Raw genomic sequence first — 15,919 nt, 5'->3', positions numbered from 1 at the left:
ATCAATGTGAAAAGTAATTATTTTTATTAGAGAAATGCTAGGGGTCAGTAACTTTTGTGATTTATAACTATCAATAATATTTTTAATGGTGTGAGATTTCATCTAATAGTATAGGATTACTCACTTTTTTTTCTGTTAATTATATGCTGGTCAGAATTTAATAAAGTTGCTAGTCCCTAGACTTTCCTTTTTTTATTATTGTAACGTATAAAACTAGACAGTATATTAATTAAATTTTATTCATAATAGATTTGTAAGCATTTTAAACTTCATTGGATAGAATGGATAGTTTTCTCTAGGGCTGCACATGGATCGGATAATATCCGCATATCCTGGTAATTATCCGCATCCGATCCGAATTTTGCGAATATTATCCGATCCGCACTATGATAGGATCGGATTGTGGATTTGGCAGTGATATTCGCGGATCTGATCCGCAAATCCGCATATCCGCACATCACATTTAAATAGCATAGTTTAAGAAAATAAACTCTAATGTGATATAAATTTTAGTGTGTTGTTTTATGAATTTTATGATATCTTGTTTTTATTTTTTATGTTGTACTTTGTCTTAGAATAATTAAACTTAAATCTTGTGTTATTTTTTTTTTTTTATTCAAAAAAACTTTTATAGATAATATTTTAGATTTAAATATGCTTAAACAGGTGAAAAATGATTTTTTTTTTTTGTAAAAATAACCAAATGAAATTTGAAAACATTTTTTTTAATTATGCGAATATACCTTATATCTCTTACGGATCGGATCCGGTCTAAAAATTGTGAATATCGTATCCGATCCGATCCGATGAGTACAGTGTGGATCGAATAGAATTTTAGACTATATCCGATCCGAAGCATATGCAGCCTTAGTTTTCTCTATTTATTACGTATCTATTTCATTCATTCATACTTAGAAGCAACTTATTTGATCAACTTCCTTATTTCCGTATCTATAGAAAATAATTTATTTGATCAACTTATTAAAGTTAAGTATTTTACTTGAAAGGAATGGATGGAAATTGCACGTGAAGAAACCTAGGAAAAATTGCCGTGAGAAATAGTACACCATCGTTTCGATTCAAAATAGGTCTGCCATCGTAGAGCCATGTACTTGGAAGCAACCGCGAATCTATTTCCTTTTTAAGTTCCAACCGATTCAAAAGTACCGATTACTCCTTCCCTTATCTGTATTTCCTTGTCCTTTTCACATTCAGGTAACTCCATGAAAATCTCTCTTTTTCTGCCTCTATGCCTTTCCTTCTCATCTTGTTTGGTTTCCAGAAACTGGATTGATTTGTGAGGAATCAAAATCAAATCTTGTAAAAATTCTTCTGCTTTCTTGGCTTCTGTCGTGTTGATTAATTTTCCGTCCTTGGATTCTGTTTCTTCTTTGTTTGAATAGTGGCTGAAAACAAGGTTTCTATATCCGAATTGGGATTAGTGCACATTTAGGGCTCGAATATTCCTCTTCGCTTTCAATTTCTTATTTTTGAGGAAATTGTAATGGCCGCCGCCGCGGCTTGCAAGCGATTGGCACAATTGGGAACGAGGTCGGGGATTGCTATGCCCATAACACAATTTTCGAGCTTTGGGGCTTCAAAGTCGTTCTCTTCCAACTCAAGTCTCAGATCATTTTCCCAATTGGTGAAATCAAATGGACAGCGGTTATTCCTCGTTGATACATTAGCCCTTGTAATTTACGTTAACCTTCTTACCAATTTTTATTTTTCTCTCTTTTCATGGCGTTTTTGTTCACTTATTTTATTTTCTAACTATTTGTAAATTTGCAATTTTAAGAGCGATTCAATATGTTAAGCTGTTATGAGTGGTTTGGTCATTGGTAATCGTTTTCTGCTTTCTAGGTTAGGAAACTTGAGGGGCAAGGATTGCCCACAAAGCAGGCTGAGGCGATAACTGCTGCCATAACTGAAGTTTTGAATGACAGTCTAGAAAATGTAGCAGAATCATTAGCAGAGATGCAAAGGGTGAAACCCATGTTTATATTGTTCTTTATTTGGCTCCTTTGTGAAGTTTACTACTCTCTTAGAATCTAGGGTTTAGGGACCATGAATAATTCAAATTGTTATTGTTATTGTTATTGAAACAAATCATGTGGTAAAATATATATATATTGAAAGTTTGATTTGGTTCTTTGCAATGTTAATATGTATAAAAAATGGTTCTAAACTATGGAAACTATGTTGGTTCTTGTTATTTTATTTTATTTTTTACACTTCTTGTTTTCTCTTCTCATTTTTTCTCATTTTCTAGTTATGTTGAGGTTGTCAATTTGCACTTGTCTTGTGCTGTTATATGATGGAAAATTTATGATGTAGGGACATCATTACTCCTTGCTGCAACAAGAGACTGAAAAACTAAGGAATGATATAGAGAAGATGCGCAGTGAATTGAGGTCCATTTTATTTTTAAATCAGCTACTAGTTTCTTTTGTCATTTTATGCTCCTTAAGGTGGAACTTGATGGATTGTGATGCAGGTATGAGATAGATAAAGTCACAGCTGGGCAACGATTGGATTTGAATCTTGAAAGGGGGTAAGAATTAGGAAAGAAAACATGCCACTTTTCAGGCACTATGGAACTTTGTTTCATTGCAATGTCTCATTTTTTTCTTAATACTATAACCAATGGTTCTATGTAAGTGCAGGAGAATAAGGGAGGAATTGTCTAATCAGAATGCCGAAACTAACAATCTGGCTAACAAACTTGATAGAGTAAGCAAACAAGTGAACTTCAAGAAGGACTTCTCAGTTATTATCTTGCCACATCATTTTAATTTGTTTCTTTTTTCTTTTCAATATTGTCCAGGAGGTTCATGCTCTAAAGGCACAGTTAGAAGCAGCAAAATATGATGTTATAAAATATTGCATAGGAACTCTTGTCTCAATATCTGCTGTTGGACTTGCTGTTCTCCGCATCTTGATGTAACCAGGTTGTATTCCAATTTAACAAATATTGTATGTTCTATAAAGAGCAATTTCACCGAGTCACTGTAATACAGAATTTGAGGAGCAGAAGATAGAAGCTCCCATTAGACACCAGAAGGGGCCATTTTTTAAAGCCCTATTCTTTTCATATTCTTTTGTTCATTTGCTTTCCATTGCTTGTGGAACATTTCCTCAATTTGTACTTGCCTGTCAAACTTGGATTATATAGCAATATTGGATTGAAGTCTGAAACGTATGAGGTTACGTTTCTTCTCTCTCTCTGTCATGCTTCTACTCAAGTCACTGGAGTTGCTTATGCTTAGAAATGCCGGGGGAAGTAGCAGAGTCATCGGAATCGCGGTTCTGCTTACCACCTATGTTTTGAGAAGAAAGTTGGTCCAAAGCTTAGTTTTGTTGTGCAATGCAAAACCCAACTTGGATCCGAAGCATAATCTGCTAAGGTGGTGTTGGAACCTTAGATTTTCTTCCATTTTTCTCTCTCTTTGCTTCTAATGTGTGTAACCCATCATGTCTTTTTTTCTATTTAATCACTTTGATAGGTGTTATTCTATTAGAAGAGGGATAAGGATATGTCTGGAAATAAGTTTATTGTTTTGATAAAAAACAATAAGAGGAAGTACAGAGAGAAGAGAGTGGCGATGGAACTGAAATGATTAATAAAATTGGTTTATTTTATTTTATTTTATTTTTCTTTTGGGTACTTAACTCTTTTTCTTGTTCTTTTCCTTTTGAATTTGGTTGGTTTTTTTTTTTATGAATATCTCTTATTGATTTTTTTTCCATATCCTTTATTCATTATTTGCTTTATTGTTTTTAGTTAAATGAGCCTTGTCCATTGTTTTTGTCCCAGTGTCTTTGGCTTATAACATATACATATGATATAATTATGAATTACTTAGGAATTAACCAAAAAAAAATTATGAATTACTTAGGTAAAAAAAATTATGATCTACTAAATTGTTTTTTTGTTAAAAATAATTTGACAATTAATTATGAAATTCATTTTTATTTGTTAATTTTTTTAAAATTTTTTTAAATTTTTTCTTTTATAATTTACAAATTATGTTTACATTTTGTCTTACAATATTATGAATTACGATTTTATGATAGTTGTGAGTTAAAGTAAAAACTACAAATTCACTACCCGGTCATTGTTATTACCAATTGTCTAATGCCATTTCTCAAATTCTATCATATCTTGGCCCTTGAGCCTTCTTCCTAATAAATTCAAAGTATATCGCACAACATAGGTTATTTTCATGATGATTTAAAATATTATTACCTTTTTTAATATATGAATACATTTAAAGCCCAGGTTCAATTTTAAACAGGAGTGCTGCATGTTCTCAGTTTTATACAGCCCAGTTTATTCTTGAAGTCTTGTAATTTAGTAGTTGATTGATTAATTCTTACGGACCCAAAAAAAAAAACAAAAAAAAATATTACACAGTTCAATAGTTCTCTAGGTTAAGTTTAGGCCCGAGCGGATTTCGGATATAATTATTCAATCTCATTAGCTAATCAAGAGGATGTCGAGCCAACTCCTACTAACTCCTATTAGACTAGACCCCAAAATCAATTAACTAGAAAAAAACATTCTCTAATTATCTCTTGTAATATACCTTACTACACAGAGTTTTACACATAGAATGTAAAATAGAAGTGACGAAACGCTATGACCTCTAAAAGTAATATATATATATATATATATCAAAACCAAAATAAAATCCCAAAACACATATCTTCGCTTTCAGAAGCTCTCAATATGCCTCAACGAGGTGTCTCACGTCCTACATCTGAAAACCACAAAATATGTATGGGATGAGAACCGGAGGTTCTCAACATGGTAACGGTGCCCACATAACTAACATATAAGGTCCCGAAAAAGCCGAAGGCGATCCTAGAACTTCCGACAATAGATTCAAACTTAAAACTAACATTGAAAACCATAAACAGGATGAGGTATCTAAGGATTCTTGATTCTATCTCAATTTCTAACTTAACTCCCGAGTTCATCGCCTTTCCTCCAATCCTCCGAAACACCGGTGCATAGACAAACAATGCATACAAGGATTACAACAATTAGAACATATAGCAGTTAAGCATGAATATCAGTTACGCAAACCCAAGAATGCAAAACCAAACAAAGTCACTCAAATGCATATGATGCATGCTCTTCCTATTAGCCGTGAGCTCATGTGTCGGTTACTTTGCCAAAACTCGACACATTTGGTAGCTAACCCGGATATCGTCCTCTTGAAAACCGATGATGGTACACCACCACGAACCCCACCATTGCGAGCGGTACACCACCACGAACCTCGCAAGATATTCAATTAGAAAACAACACACACACGTGGGCGGTAAACCACCACGAACCCCACATAACATTCTCTTTTAAAAGCATGTGGGCGGTACACCACCACGAATCCCACATACGTCTTGACACTGGGCAAGCGGTAAACCACCACGAACCTTGCCAGGTCACGCTCAAAACAATTTCATTTTCAAATTCATTATAAATCATTCATTCATATCCATTCATAATCATATCTCATTCATCACAAATCTTAACATCAATATAATCTTCGTCATACTATATTCATTATTTTCCAACAAAATTATTCGTCGTTATAACTCATCCCAAACCTCTATCCTCTACTCCATTGGCTCTAAATTCATGACGGTAAACACCCCTTTTTAATTCACCCACTACCTCTCGTGCTTACCCCAAAGTATAAACACTAGCTATCGTACTTTTCACAGGTTTTATAGAGGTTTGGAAGACTAGAGGAATGGTTTAAAACGTTAAAAAAACACATTTTTAGAAAAACAGGGTCCGCGTACGCGGCACCCTGCTCGCATACGCAGGAATCAATTTTGGACACTCTCGTGTACGCGTCACTGGTTCGCGTACACGAGCCCCTCAACCCGAGAGCTATGTCCGCGTCGCGTGTGCCCCTCGCGTACGCGTGCATAGTAGAAGTTGCAAAAATGCTGCTACGTCTAGAATTTCTATTTTGTACACCAAACTTCGGACGAACATAACTTTTTTGTTTTAAAATATTTTTTTATTTGTTCTTCGAACAGTGTAAACCTCTCAGACCAAATTTTCATTCTAGATAAGTTTGATAAAAATCGGAGGTTCAGAGGCCGAGTTATGACTCGTCGAATTTGGTCAAAAATCTAAGATATCTTTAAAATTCCAAACCTCAACTTTCAAAATATTTAAACCTCAAACCCCTTAAAAACTTACCAAATCTGAATCAACCAAGGTCATCATTATGTGGGTGGTACACCACCACGAACCCCACACAATATTCTCTTTTAAAAATATGTGGGCGGTACACCACCATAAACCCTACTGACATTCACTTTAAAAAAACATATGGGCAGTCCACCACCACGAACCCTACAAAACGTCTTGAAACTGGGCAAGCGGTAAACTACCATGAACCTTGCCAGGTCAAGGCTCAAAACAATATCATTTTCAAACTCATTATAAATCATTCATTCATACCCATTCATAATCATTCAAATTCATCCATTAAAGTCAGATTCATCATATACATATCATATTTACACACTTCTCATTCATAATTCACCACCTCTCAAACTTTCTTCATCTCCAAGTTACTACTCCTCCCTATCTTCTTCTCACCACTTAACATGCAACTGAGGTTTAGGGGCAAAAAGAGTGAAAATAGAGGTTTAAAGGTTCAAAATTACATTTTAAAATACAAAACTCACTTTGCTGATTTCAGGGGTCATGCGTACGCGTGTTTATCTTGCTCGCGTACGCGAGATGCTAAACCCGAAAGGGTTGGTCGCATCACGTGCAGGTGGTCGCGTACGCGAATTCTGCAGAGTGGGTAAAAATGCTAAGTGCTGTAGAGTTTTAGTTTTGCACACCGAACTTCTGACTCACATAACTTTTTGTTTTAAAATATTTTTCATCCGTTCTTCAAACGGTGTAAACTTCACGGACCCAATTTTGATATGAGACAAGTTTGAAAAAGATTGGGAGTCTGGAAGCCGAGTTATGATTTGCCAAAGTTTGGTCAAAAATCAAAGATAATCTTTAAATTCCAAACATCAACTTTCAAAATATTTTAACCTCAAACCCCTTTGACACTTACCAAATCTGCATTAACCAAATTCAATCATTCCTCAATACCCCTCATTTACTCCATAACACACCAATTCACATTTATAATCATTTCACACAATAATTTATATCTAAACAACATTATACATAATCATTAACTTCATGCATATACACTTCATCAATCTCCATAAAATTTACATTATTCACCAACAACAACCTTAATTTGCCAAACCTCATAAATACCAACCAATCCTAAATCATCAACAACATCCACATCTCAATAAACATCATCATTGTCATTTATTAATCTTATATACCAAGTTAAACATATCATTCATAATAGCATCAATCACAACCTCAAAATCACTAACCAACATACATCTTAATCAATCTCAACCATCAACAACGTCAACAATTCAATTACTATCTTACGGTCAACTAACCTAAGTTTTCACGATACATTATATTTTAGTTACAAGAAACCAAAATCATACTTTGACCGATTCCTCTTAAAGCCTAGAACGTCACAATTATCAGCATTCCTCAATAGTCCAAGGCTCCAAGACCTCACCAAACAGATTTTTCAACCTCCAAAGCCAACTTCAGGTCTCTAATACCACCAATTTATTTCCAAAAATACACAATTCAATCTAAGTTCATAAAACAACACTAAAATTACCATAGGGTTCACTAATTAGATAACTTGACAAAGGTTAAACGTTCTTCACCTTACTGACAGAAGTTTGGGACAAGACCCGATAAGTTCACAAGGTTAATTTGATATTGAGGTATCAAAATCACATAATTCTTCAAAATAAATTCTCAAATTTTCGAAACTAAGATGAGAATATATGGGTGAGAAAACTCAAGTTTCTTACCAAATTGTTTCATGGGTCTTGAAGAGAATTCCGAGACAAACGCGTGTCCACTGACGACTCGTCTATCGGAGCTCCAGATCAAAAGTTATGTGAGATTGAAATCTAGCCAAGGGTTTTGCATGTCCCTTGCTCCCCTCATCAATTTCCCAGCGTGTTTTATTATGAAACGAGGGATGAAGAGCTGAAGCTCTTATTAGTTGTGGGCTTGGGTTGGGCTTTGGACCCATTTTGGACCCGATTCGATCGGTTTGGTCCGTTCGGCCCAATCTTGGGCCAAATTCTTTAACATTAGTATCAAAAGTTTTATTTTAATTAGCTCTATGTCATTAAACTATGAAATTAAAATTTTCTAATTTTTTTTATTAATAATTAATTTATTAGATAATTATTTACTAATTTTATGGGTTTTACACCCCTCATTATCCTAATTCAAAAATTATTATTGACCTTTCGACCTACCTCTATTTCCACCGCCATCGTTCTTCTTCACCTTACCACACACGACAGCCACGCACTGACCAGTCTCCTCCGTACACCGTCTCCGTTGCCGCTGACAATTCCGTTGAGAGTGCCTCTGCCGCTTCCTGCGAAGGTTACTATCGTCGCCTATCAAAAGCAACTGGTCATCTTCAGAAGCGCAGCTCAGCGCTGCCGCTGCTGGTTCCAATACAGGTCACCGTCGAAGCATGGAGTCCTCCTCTTCTGAAACCATGCATGTTGCGTTGCCATCTCCATTCGTCCATCGGACCGCGCTTCCCCCTGCTCAGCCTCCACTTTGCGTTAGGTCTCATCGTCTCTCGTCGTGAGCAGCTGCTCCTGATTCAACCCAGTGATTAGTAGTTTTCTTTATGTGTTTTCCTTGATTTTAGTAGAATTAGTAGTTCATATGGATGTTATTTGATGAAAACAGGTTTTCTGGTAAGAAGGTTTTTAGGGTTTTAAGTTAAAATGGATGTTTCTATTATTTTTCATGGTTCAAAATCTATGTAAAAGGGTTAGTATGTGATGTTCATTGAGTTTGTTCAAGTAATGGATGTTTCATGATTTCAGTTTGATTAATGGATGTTGCTTTTGAATGATTTTAGATGTTCTTAGTGTTGTACTTTGATTTTTGTTGAATTAGTGGTTCAGATTTTTCATGCTACTAATTATGACTGCTTTGCTTGATGTCCCTTTGCATAGGCTTGCGAATGTGTCTTTTTTATGGTTGCGGATGTTTCTTCATTTTTTAGATTCTATAATATATCGACATTTCTTTTTTGTTAGAATGATGTTTGTTCTGTGACTGACTAAATGGTTTTGTATGCTTTGCTGGATTTATGTGGATTGGGAGTTTTGGAAAAAAAACTTAGTAACAAAGAAGTTCAATTATTTTCAAAATAATTTTTTTATTTTTTTGTCATAAAATAGGGTTTAAATGTGGTAATTTTAGTTTATTTTTGGTTGAATTGACGTTGGTTTATAATTTAGTCCTTCAAAATTGGTTCAATTGTTTGAATTAGGTATATTTTTTGTTTTAAGTTAAAATGGATGTTTCTGCTTTTTTCCATAATCCAGAATCTATGTAAAAGGGTTAGTATGTGATGTTCACCGTCAACAGCGCGCCTCATCACTTCCTCCGCTAGTTCGGACGCGGGTTGCCGCCGCGGGCTAGTCATCTTGGTAAACTCGCAACATAGCACCGCAACCTATATTATTCCAACGAGCCGAGTCAAGTCCGCCAGGCTCCACGACGCGCTAACCCATCTTCTCCTCTTCTGTCGCGCGTTGTTGCTCCAACATGTTAGTAGATGATTAGGGTTTTATTTAATAGAGAATTTTTCTGATCTTTTCTAGTGTTTAGATACTAAGATTTGTGATTCATGAGTTGTTCTTTAATTTTATTGAATTATTGGCCATTTCTTTTTTATAGATGGATATTTTTTAAAAGTTGTTCTCTGATCTGTTAGGACATTGATGTGTCTTTTTGTTTTTGTTAAACACTTGTTTTGTTTTAACCAGTTAATGCTTGGATAGGTTTTTAATGGATGTGTCTTCTGTTTAAACTTGTTTGGATGTGTCTTCTGTTTAAAACTTGGTTGGATGTGTCTTTAATGAATGTGTCTTCTGTTTAAAACTTGCTTGAATCTGTCTTTAACGGATGTGTCTTCTGTTTAGAACTTCGATGTTACTTTTCAAGATCATGATTTTTCTTCTCTGTTGGACTTGTTAGTACATGTTTCTATTGACAGTAAGCACTGCACAATATATTCCACCAAAGTCCTGACCCCAGATGTTCCTTCTATGATAATGAACCATTATAAGGGAAAATTGCTTCAGATTCATATATGCAAAGAAAATCAAGAACACCAGAAAAATATAAGATGCTTACCTAAATAGTGTGGTTGGAATAAAATCACGGCCAGAATTAGAATTGACTATAGAATCAAACTCTCTTGAAAAATCAAATATTCGAAATTAGAATAAAAAATCTCACCCTATAAGCTTGGCATTCTCAAAAAAATTTAAAAAAGAAAATGTTAAAAAAAAAGAGGCTAGGTCACAATCCATCCCTAACAATAAATAACTTGACAAAATAGAAGTTACACACACGATATGCACATGAAAGATGTCAACAGTCTTTGAAAGTAACGTTCTAATGTCAACAGAAGCAGCACGTTTCCAGTTTAGAAGCATCCATTTAATATCAAATCCAATAAGAAAAAACAACCTCTATAGTTGCCATATCCTCTACCTGACTCCCTAAATTCATAAAACCAATATTTCATCTCAATCATTATATGAAAAACAAGTAAACAAGGGAACCCTTTTACAACCAATCAGAACAATGAAAGAAAACCAACTACTTGAAGTTGCAAAGTTCATGGTTTTTATTCATCCCGAGTTCATTAAAAAACTCTAACCTTGTGATTACATTTTTTCAAAATCATTCTTGATTTTCAACTTTAAAGCCTTGAGATCCTGAAAAAATACAAGATGTTACAAGCATTATCACAGAAACAACACGCAAACTGGAACAATCGAAAAATTAAAAAAAAATTGAATTTTAAATTAAATTACAGGAAAAAGAAGGAAATTAGAAAATAAAAAGTAAAGGAATATCAATCGACTCACTAGAAAGGTGATCAGTCGCGCTACGAATCGCGAGGGGAAAGGAGTTGCAGTGGTTGAGCGATGCTTCTGCGAATGTGAGGAAGAGGTCGCTACAGTAGTCAGACAGCGCAGCTGCCAACGCGAGGGAGAGGAATTTTGCGGTGGTCGGGCGACACTACTGCGAATCATGAAGTGGAGTAGGGCTGTGTTGTTCAGTGGTGCCTGCGGCGTGCAAGGAGGAAGCCGTGATGATTGACAGGGTTTGGCGGCGCTGCACCTTGCGGTGGTTAAAGGTATGGCGTCGTTTCCGTTGCAGCGTGGTGGAAGGGGAAGGCGTGAGTGTAATTGTGAGGGTTTTGTGTGAAGTGAGAGGTGGGAAGGGATTGTTTTTGTTTTCGTTTTAGGGTTTTATATTTTTATTTTAAATTAAATTTTTAAAAAGTTGTTCAAGTTGGCTTATTAGTGAATTGGTTTCCTATATTTTAAAAGTTTTGGGAGTCAACTATGGTATAAGCCAACTAAACTAACTCCTTTTTATTTTTTATTTTGAAATTCAAAAAATTAGGGTAATGAAAAATTATTTTTTATATTAATAATATGTATTTTTGTCTTCTTTTAATTTGCAAATGTTTAATAAAATTTAATATTTATTTTATTAATTGTGTATGATTAAAAAATATAGTTAATTTGATAATTATGATATAATCTTTTAAAACTGAAATGATAAATATTATTTATTTTTCTTAATTAATGGTGCCAGGACTAGGTTCCTCCTCCCTCCCGTAAACAAAGTGCTGAAATTGATATTGTTATTTTTATTTTTTATTATATATCATTTTACAAAAAACAATATTGTTAAAATAAGAGGAAGCATATATATTTATTATTTAAAAAAAATCGGTATTTAGTGGATCATGTCATTTATTAAAGTTTAACTAATAGTCTAATAGAATATGACTAATTGGGTTCGCCAAAGATACTGATAGGCAAGTTTTCAGGAATACTTCCATTTCTTTTTCATAAACCACTAAACCTCTAATTAGGAAATGGAGTGCTAGAAAAGATAAATAAAAATTACGTGATTCACATATTAGTTATCATCTTTTTATAAACACATTTTTATATAAATAGCTACCTAAAAATTATAAAATATCTCTCTCTCTTACATGTATAATCCAAAATAATCTCTTATCCTTTGGTAAAATTAGGGTAGCATTGGGGGCGCATTAAAGGGCATATTACTAGATAACATATATTGTCCCTTGGTAAAAAGGTTAGGATCTTATTGTCTGATTCGTCATTTCCTTCATTTCAGTCAATAGTAATACATGCAAACTGTTTAATTCATGTGCTTCAGTCAATGAAGGCGAAGAGACACCTCCTTTAATTTTCCATATTATATAAAAAGAATTAATTGAAAGCAATAATAATATTATAATGACTTGTGAGATGCAACCATACATATTATTNTAATTTATATTTTTGTAAAATTGATAGTTAAAAAATTATTAAATGATAATTTAAATAAATATGTTAAATTATTTAATAAATTTTAACCATCATCTTCATATAAAAATATTTGCATGTGAATTTTATCTTTAAAAGAATTAAAATAACAAATCAAGACGGATATTTTGTACTTTTATTCTTACATATAGCACATATGAATAATCAGATTTTTTTTAAATATAAACGTATAAAGTAATGCTAGAGAATGAAGTTTGATTTTGGACGATATAGTGCATCGCTGACATGAGGAGAAGAAGCTTAGTTTAGGTAATTGATAATAGGCATTTTCGGTGTTAATATTCTCGAGTCTTGTCTCTACTTTTTAGTTAATAACAAAAATTTGATTTTCTTTTTAATGGCAATGCTATAGAATGGTTGGATTTTTGCCTTATTGTATTGGTTATGGCAGTGTTTTTACTTTTATTTTTTGTACGAGGCTGTTTGTTTATGATGTGTGGCTTTTTGTAAGTGGTTTAATTTGGTACCATTTTGTTAGCAAATCATACATATTATCGTATACAAATACTTTACTCACTTCGTTTGTGATTATTGAGTTTTCTAACTAAATATCGTGGGAAAATTCTTTTTTAATGAGGAAAACTATTCCTTCGCCCAAAGTGGATTCGTTTTTCTTTCGATAAAAATGATCCAACACCCAGTAGGCCAGCAGCATGTATTGACAAATTTAAAATATAGAATATATACTCAAATAGGTCTTAAAAACTTTTACGTTGGACATTTTTATTTTTAAAAAAAATTTATTATATTGAGATTTTTAAATTTTATAAAAACAAAATATATAAATATTTATTTTAATCAAATTTATGGACAAAAGAATCGAGGAGGATGGAAAAGCGTAATCACCAGTTGAGGTGCTTCTACGCGATCGTCTGGAACTTATGGTTGGAAAGAAATAGACGAATTTTTCAGCACACAAGCAAAGGAGTTGAAGAAATCATCAACATGTCTTCGAGTAGTACTAACGAGTGGAGCGGTAGAGATCCCTTTAGTTGTTGATGGCTATGCCGGAGATGACATGGGGACGGATTTGTATTTGTTATATTTGGTAGATCCATTTGTTTTTAGTTTATGTAACTTGGTCGGTCGCTCCACTACTATTGTGTTGAGCTGTTTGATTTCAAAAAAAAAAAGTTTAGATGACAGTATCTTTTACCCTGTTTTCTAGGAGGGATGGATGATTGATGTATTTTTCATTTTCATTTTCATGTTTTCCTCATGTGTTGCTTTAGTTAAATTTGACTTTAACTCGCTATTAAACATTTGTCTTTTCATTTTCGAAAGAGATAAATGATTTTCGTACATACTATTGAAATCGAAAAATATTTGGTAATTAAAATAAATTAGTTAAAAATAATTTTAATATTATTATTATTGATTAAAAAGATATCAAAATTTATTATTTTTTATAATTATTTAATTATTAATTTAATTTTTTTAATTTAGTAATTCAATAATATATTTGTTGAATTTGAAAAATTTATGTTTAATTTATATAATGATTAAATATTACTAAAATATTTATTAAAAATATTAATTTGATATTTATTTCTAATTGTTTGTATGATGGGTTTGTTAGTGTGCGATTTTTAATTAATGGGCCAAAGACATTTTAAGCCCAAATAACTATCAGTCTTGGATAAAAAAATTTCATTCTAATTGGTTGAACTGTTTAATGGGACAGCAAAACTAATTGGACTGGAAAACTAATACAAAGTCCAAGTCAATATTTTTCTGGCCCAATATCATACTAAGTTCGAATTGAAAGAATAAAGAAAGAATTGGAGCATGCACTCTTGGGTTACCCACTCCATTGGTTAATGGAATTCAAATTTTAATTCAATTGAATGTATGCATAGGTAACCGAAACTCAAAATTAAATTAGGTTTAATATTGCATTGAATGCTTTGTCTATTCTCTCTCCTTTCTCTCTTTGTTTTCGGTCATATCATTTGTCAGAGAAGAAGATGGAAGAAAAGAGAAGCAAATTATCAGAGAAAGTAACAGTAAAGCCTAATGAAAGAAAAGGCTAGGAGGAAGAAAGCCTATGAATAAAGAAGATCCGAAGAAAGGCATGACAAGATTTTTGCCATTGAAGGCAAGATTTGAAGAAGGGCTTCAAGATTTTCGAAACCAAAAATAGAAGCAATCCGCCTCTGTCAGAGAGGAAGATCTCAGTTGCAAAAGTTCACTTCCATTTTTGTTCATCAAAGAAAGAAGGTAGCTGCCGAACTACACGTAGGAAGAAGCAGAAATGGAAAGTAAGGAGCTGTCCAAGGTCAGAGGTTCATCAAGGGTCCGAATCCTTTCTTGGAGCCAAAGACAAGATCAAGGGTTCAGATTGAAGGATCTTGATGAAAAGGGTTGAGAGATGTACATGCATGTTGGTTTTTGGTTTTTCCTCTCTCTTCTCTTTGTCCGAACCGAAACTGTTTTTGGGTTGGAGAAGAAGTTGCTTGGTTGAACTGGTTTCAACCTTGGAAGCTTTCCCTTCTATATTAAGGGTGAACGGCCAAGGGTTGAGATCAAGGAGAGAAAGTGAAAGTACAAAGTTCTCATAGCTATCCAAACTCTCTGAGTTCTTCTCCTTCAAAGATGTTCATTTTGTTTTCTTTTTCTTAGTATTGACTGTCTGGGTCTCATGGTAAAAGACAAACATGGTGAAGTTTGTAAGAAAAAGCTAGTGAGAGAAAAAAGTCAGTAATCAATTTTAGAGAAAAATCATAGATGTATCAGAGTTTCTTTGTACGTCTGAATGTTGTGTTTCATGATCTTGTGAGGATTCCCTTACAAGTTGGGTTAGCACGTTGCAGTTGAAAACTAGGTTTTGAGTCCTAATCAAATTTAGATTAGGTGTAGAATCTTGGTTTGTCCCTGATAGGATTGGGTAGATCTTAGGAAAAGAATTGGTGTTTGAAATCTTGTAAAAGATAGTGAAATTTCATCATTGTTGTGATGGAGACTGGATGTAGGTTGCATTGCACTTAGCAGTTGAACCATGATACATCTTGGTGTGATTCTCTCTTCTCAGCTTCTTCTCTGTTTTTGGTTTGCAGGAGACAAAATGAAAAATGTCTCTCAACTTATTACGAGACAAAACAAAAATGTCTCTTAACTTATTATGAGACAAAAAGTGAAAATATTTCCTGAAATTCCTTTAAAAGTCATAAAGTAATATTCAGTAAAAGGAGAGGTTAAGATTCAACTCCCTTCTCTTAGCCATTTCTCTTAGTCATTGATTACCATCAATATTTTATCTTATATTTTTAAATATTAATGACTAACTGATAACTAAAAATAAATTTTCATAGCTCTCTAATATTTTTCTTAAAATAATTTAATAATA

General features: G+C 33.5%; 1 protein-coding gene across 1 annotated transcript; it reads left to right on the top strand.

Annotated features, from left to right (window-relative positions):
- LOC107642932 (protein FMP32, mitochondrial) lies at positions 921–3,647 on the top strand. The gene is made up of 7 exons (XM_016346441.2): positions 921–1,215; positions 1,404–1,693; positions 1,864–2,044; positions 2,336–2,414; positions 2,498–2,554; positions 2,667–2,733; positions 2,828–3,647. The coding sequence occupies exons 2-7, from the start codon at positions 1,505–1,507 to the stop codon at positions 2,945–2,947; spliced, it is 693 nt and encodes a 230-aa protein (XP_016201927.1). The 5' UTR covers positions 921–1,215; positions 1,404–1,504; the 3' UTR covers positions 2,948–3,647.

This window comes from Arachis ipaensis, chromosome B05 (genome assembly GCF_000816755.2).
Source record: "Arachis ipaensis cultivar K30076 chromosome B05, Araip1.1, whole genome shotgun sequence".
Taxonomy (NCBI): Eukaryota; Viridiplantae; Streptophyta; class Magnoliopsida; order Fabales; family Fabaceae; genus Arachis; species Arachis ipaensis.
The sequence above is the reverse complement of the archived record's forward strand: the minus strand, read 5'-3'. Positions and strand labels throughout refer to the sequence as shown.

Excerpts from the sequence above, each read along its gene's own strand:
- LOC107642932 (XM_016346441.2), top strand. The coding sequence starts at position 1,505 with ATGGCCGCCGCCGCGGCTTGCAAGCGATTGGCACAATTGGGAACGAGG. Across the intron at positions 1,694-1,863 it reads TCGTTGATACATTAGCCCTT|GTTAGGAAACTTGAGGGGCA; the intron begins GTAATTTACGTT and ends TCTGCTTTCTAG. Across the intron at positions 2,734-2,827 it reads TGGCTAACAAACTTGATAGA|GAGGTTCATGCTCTAAAGGC; the intron begins GTAAGCAAACAA and ends AATATTGTCCAG.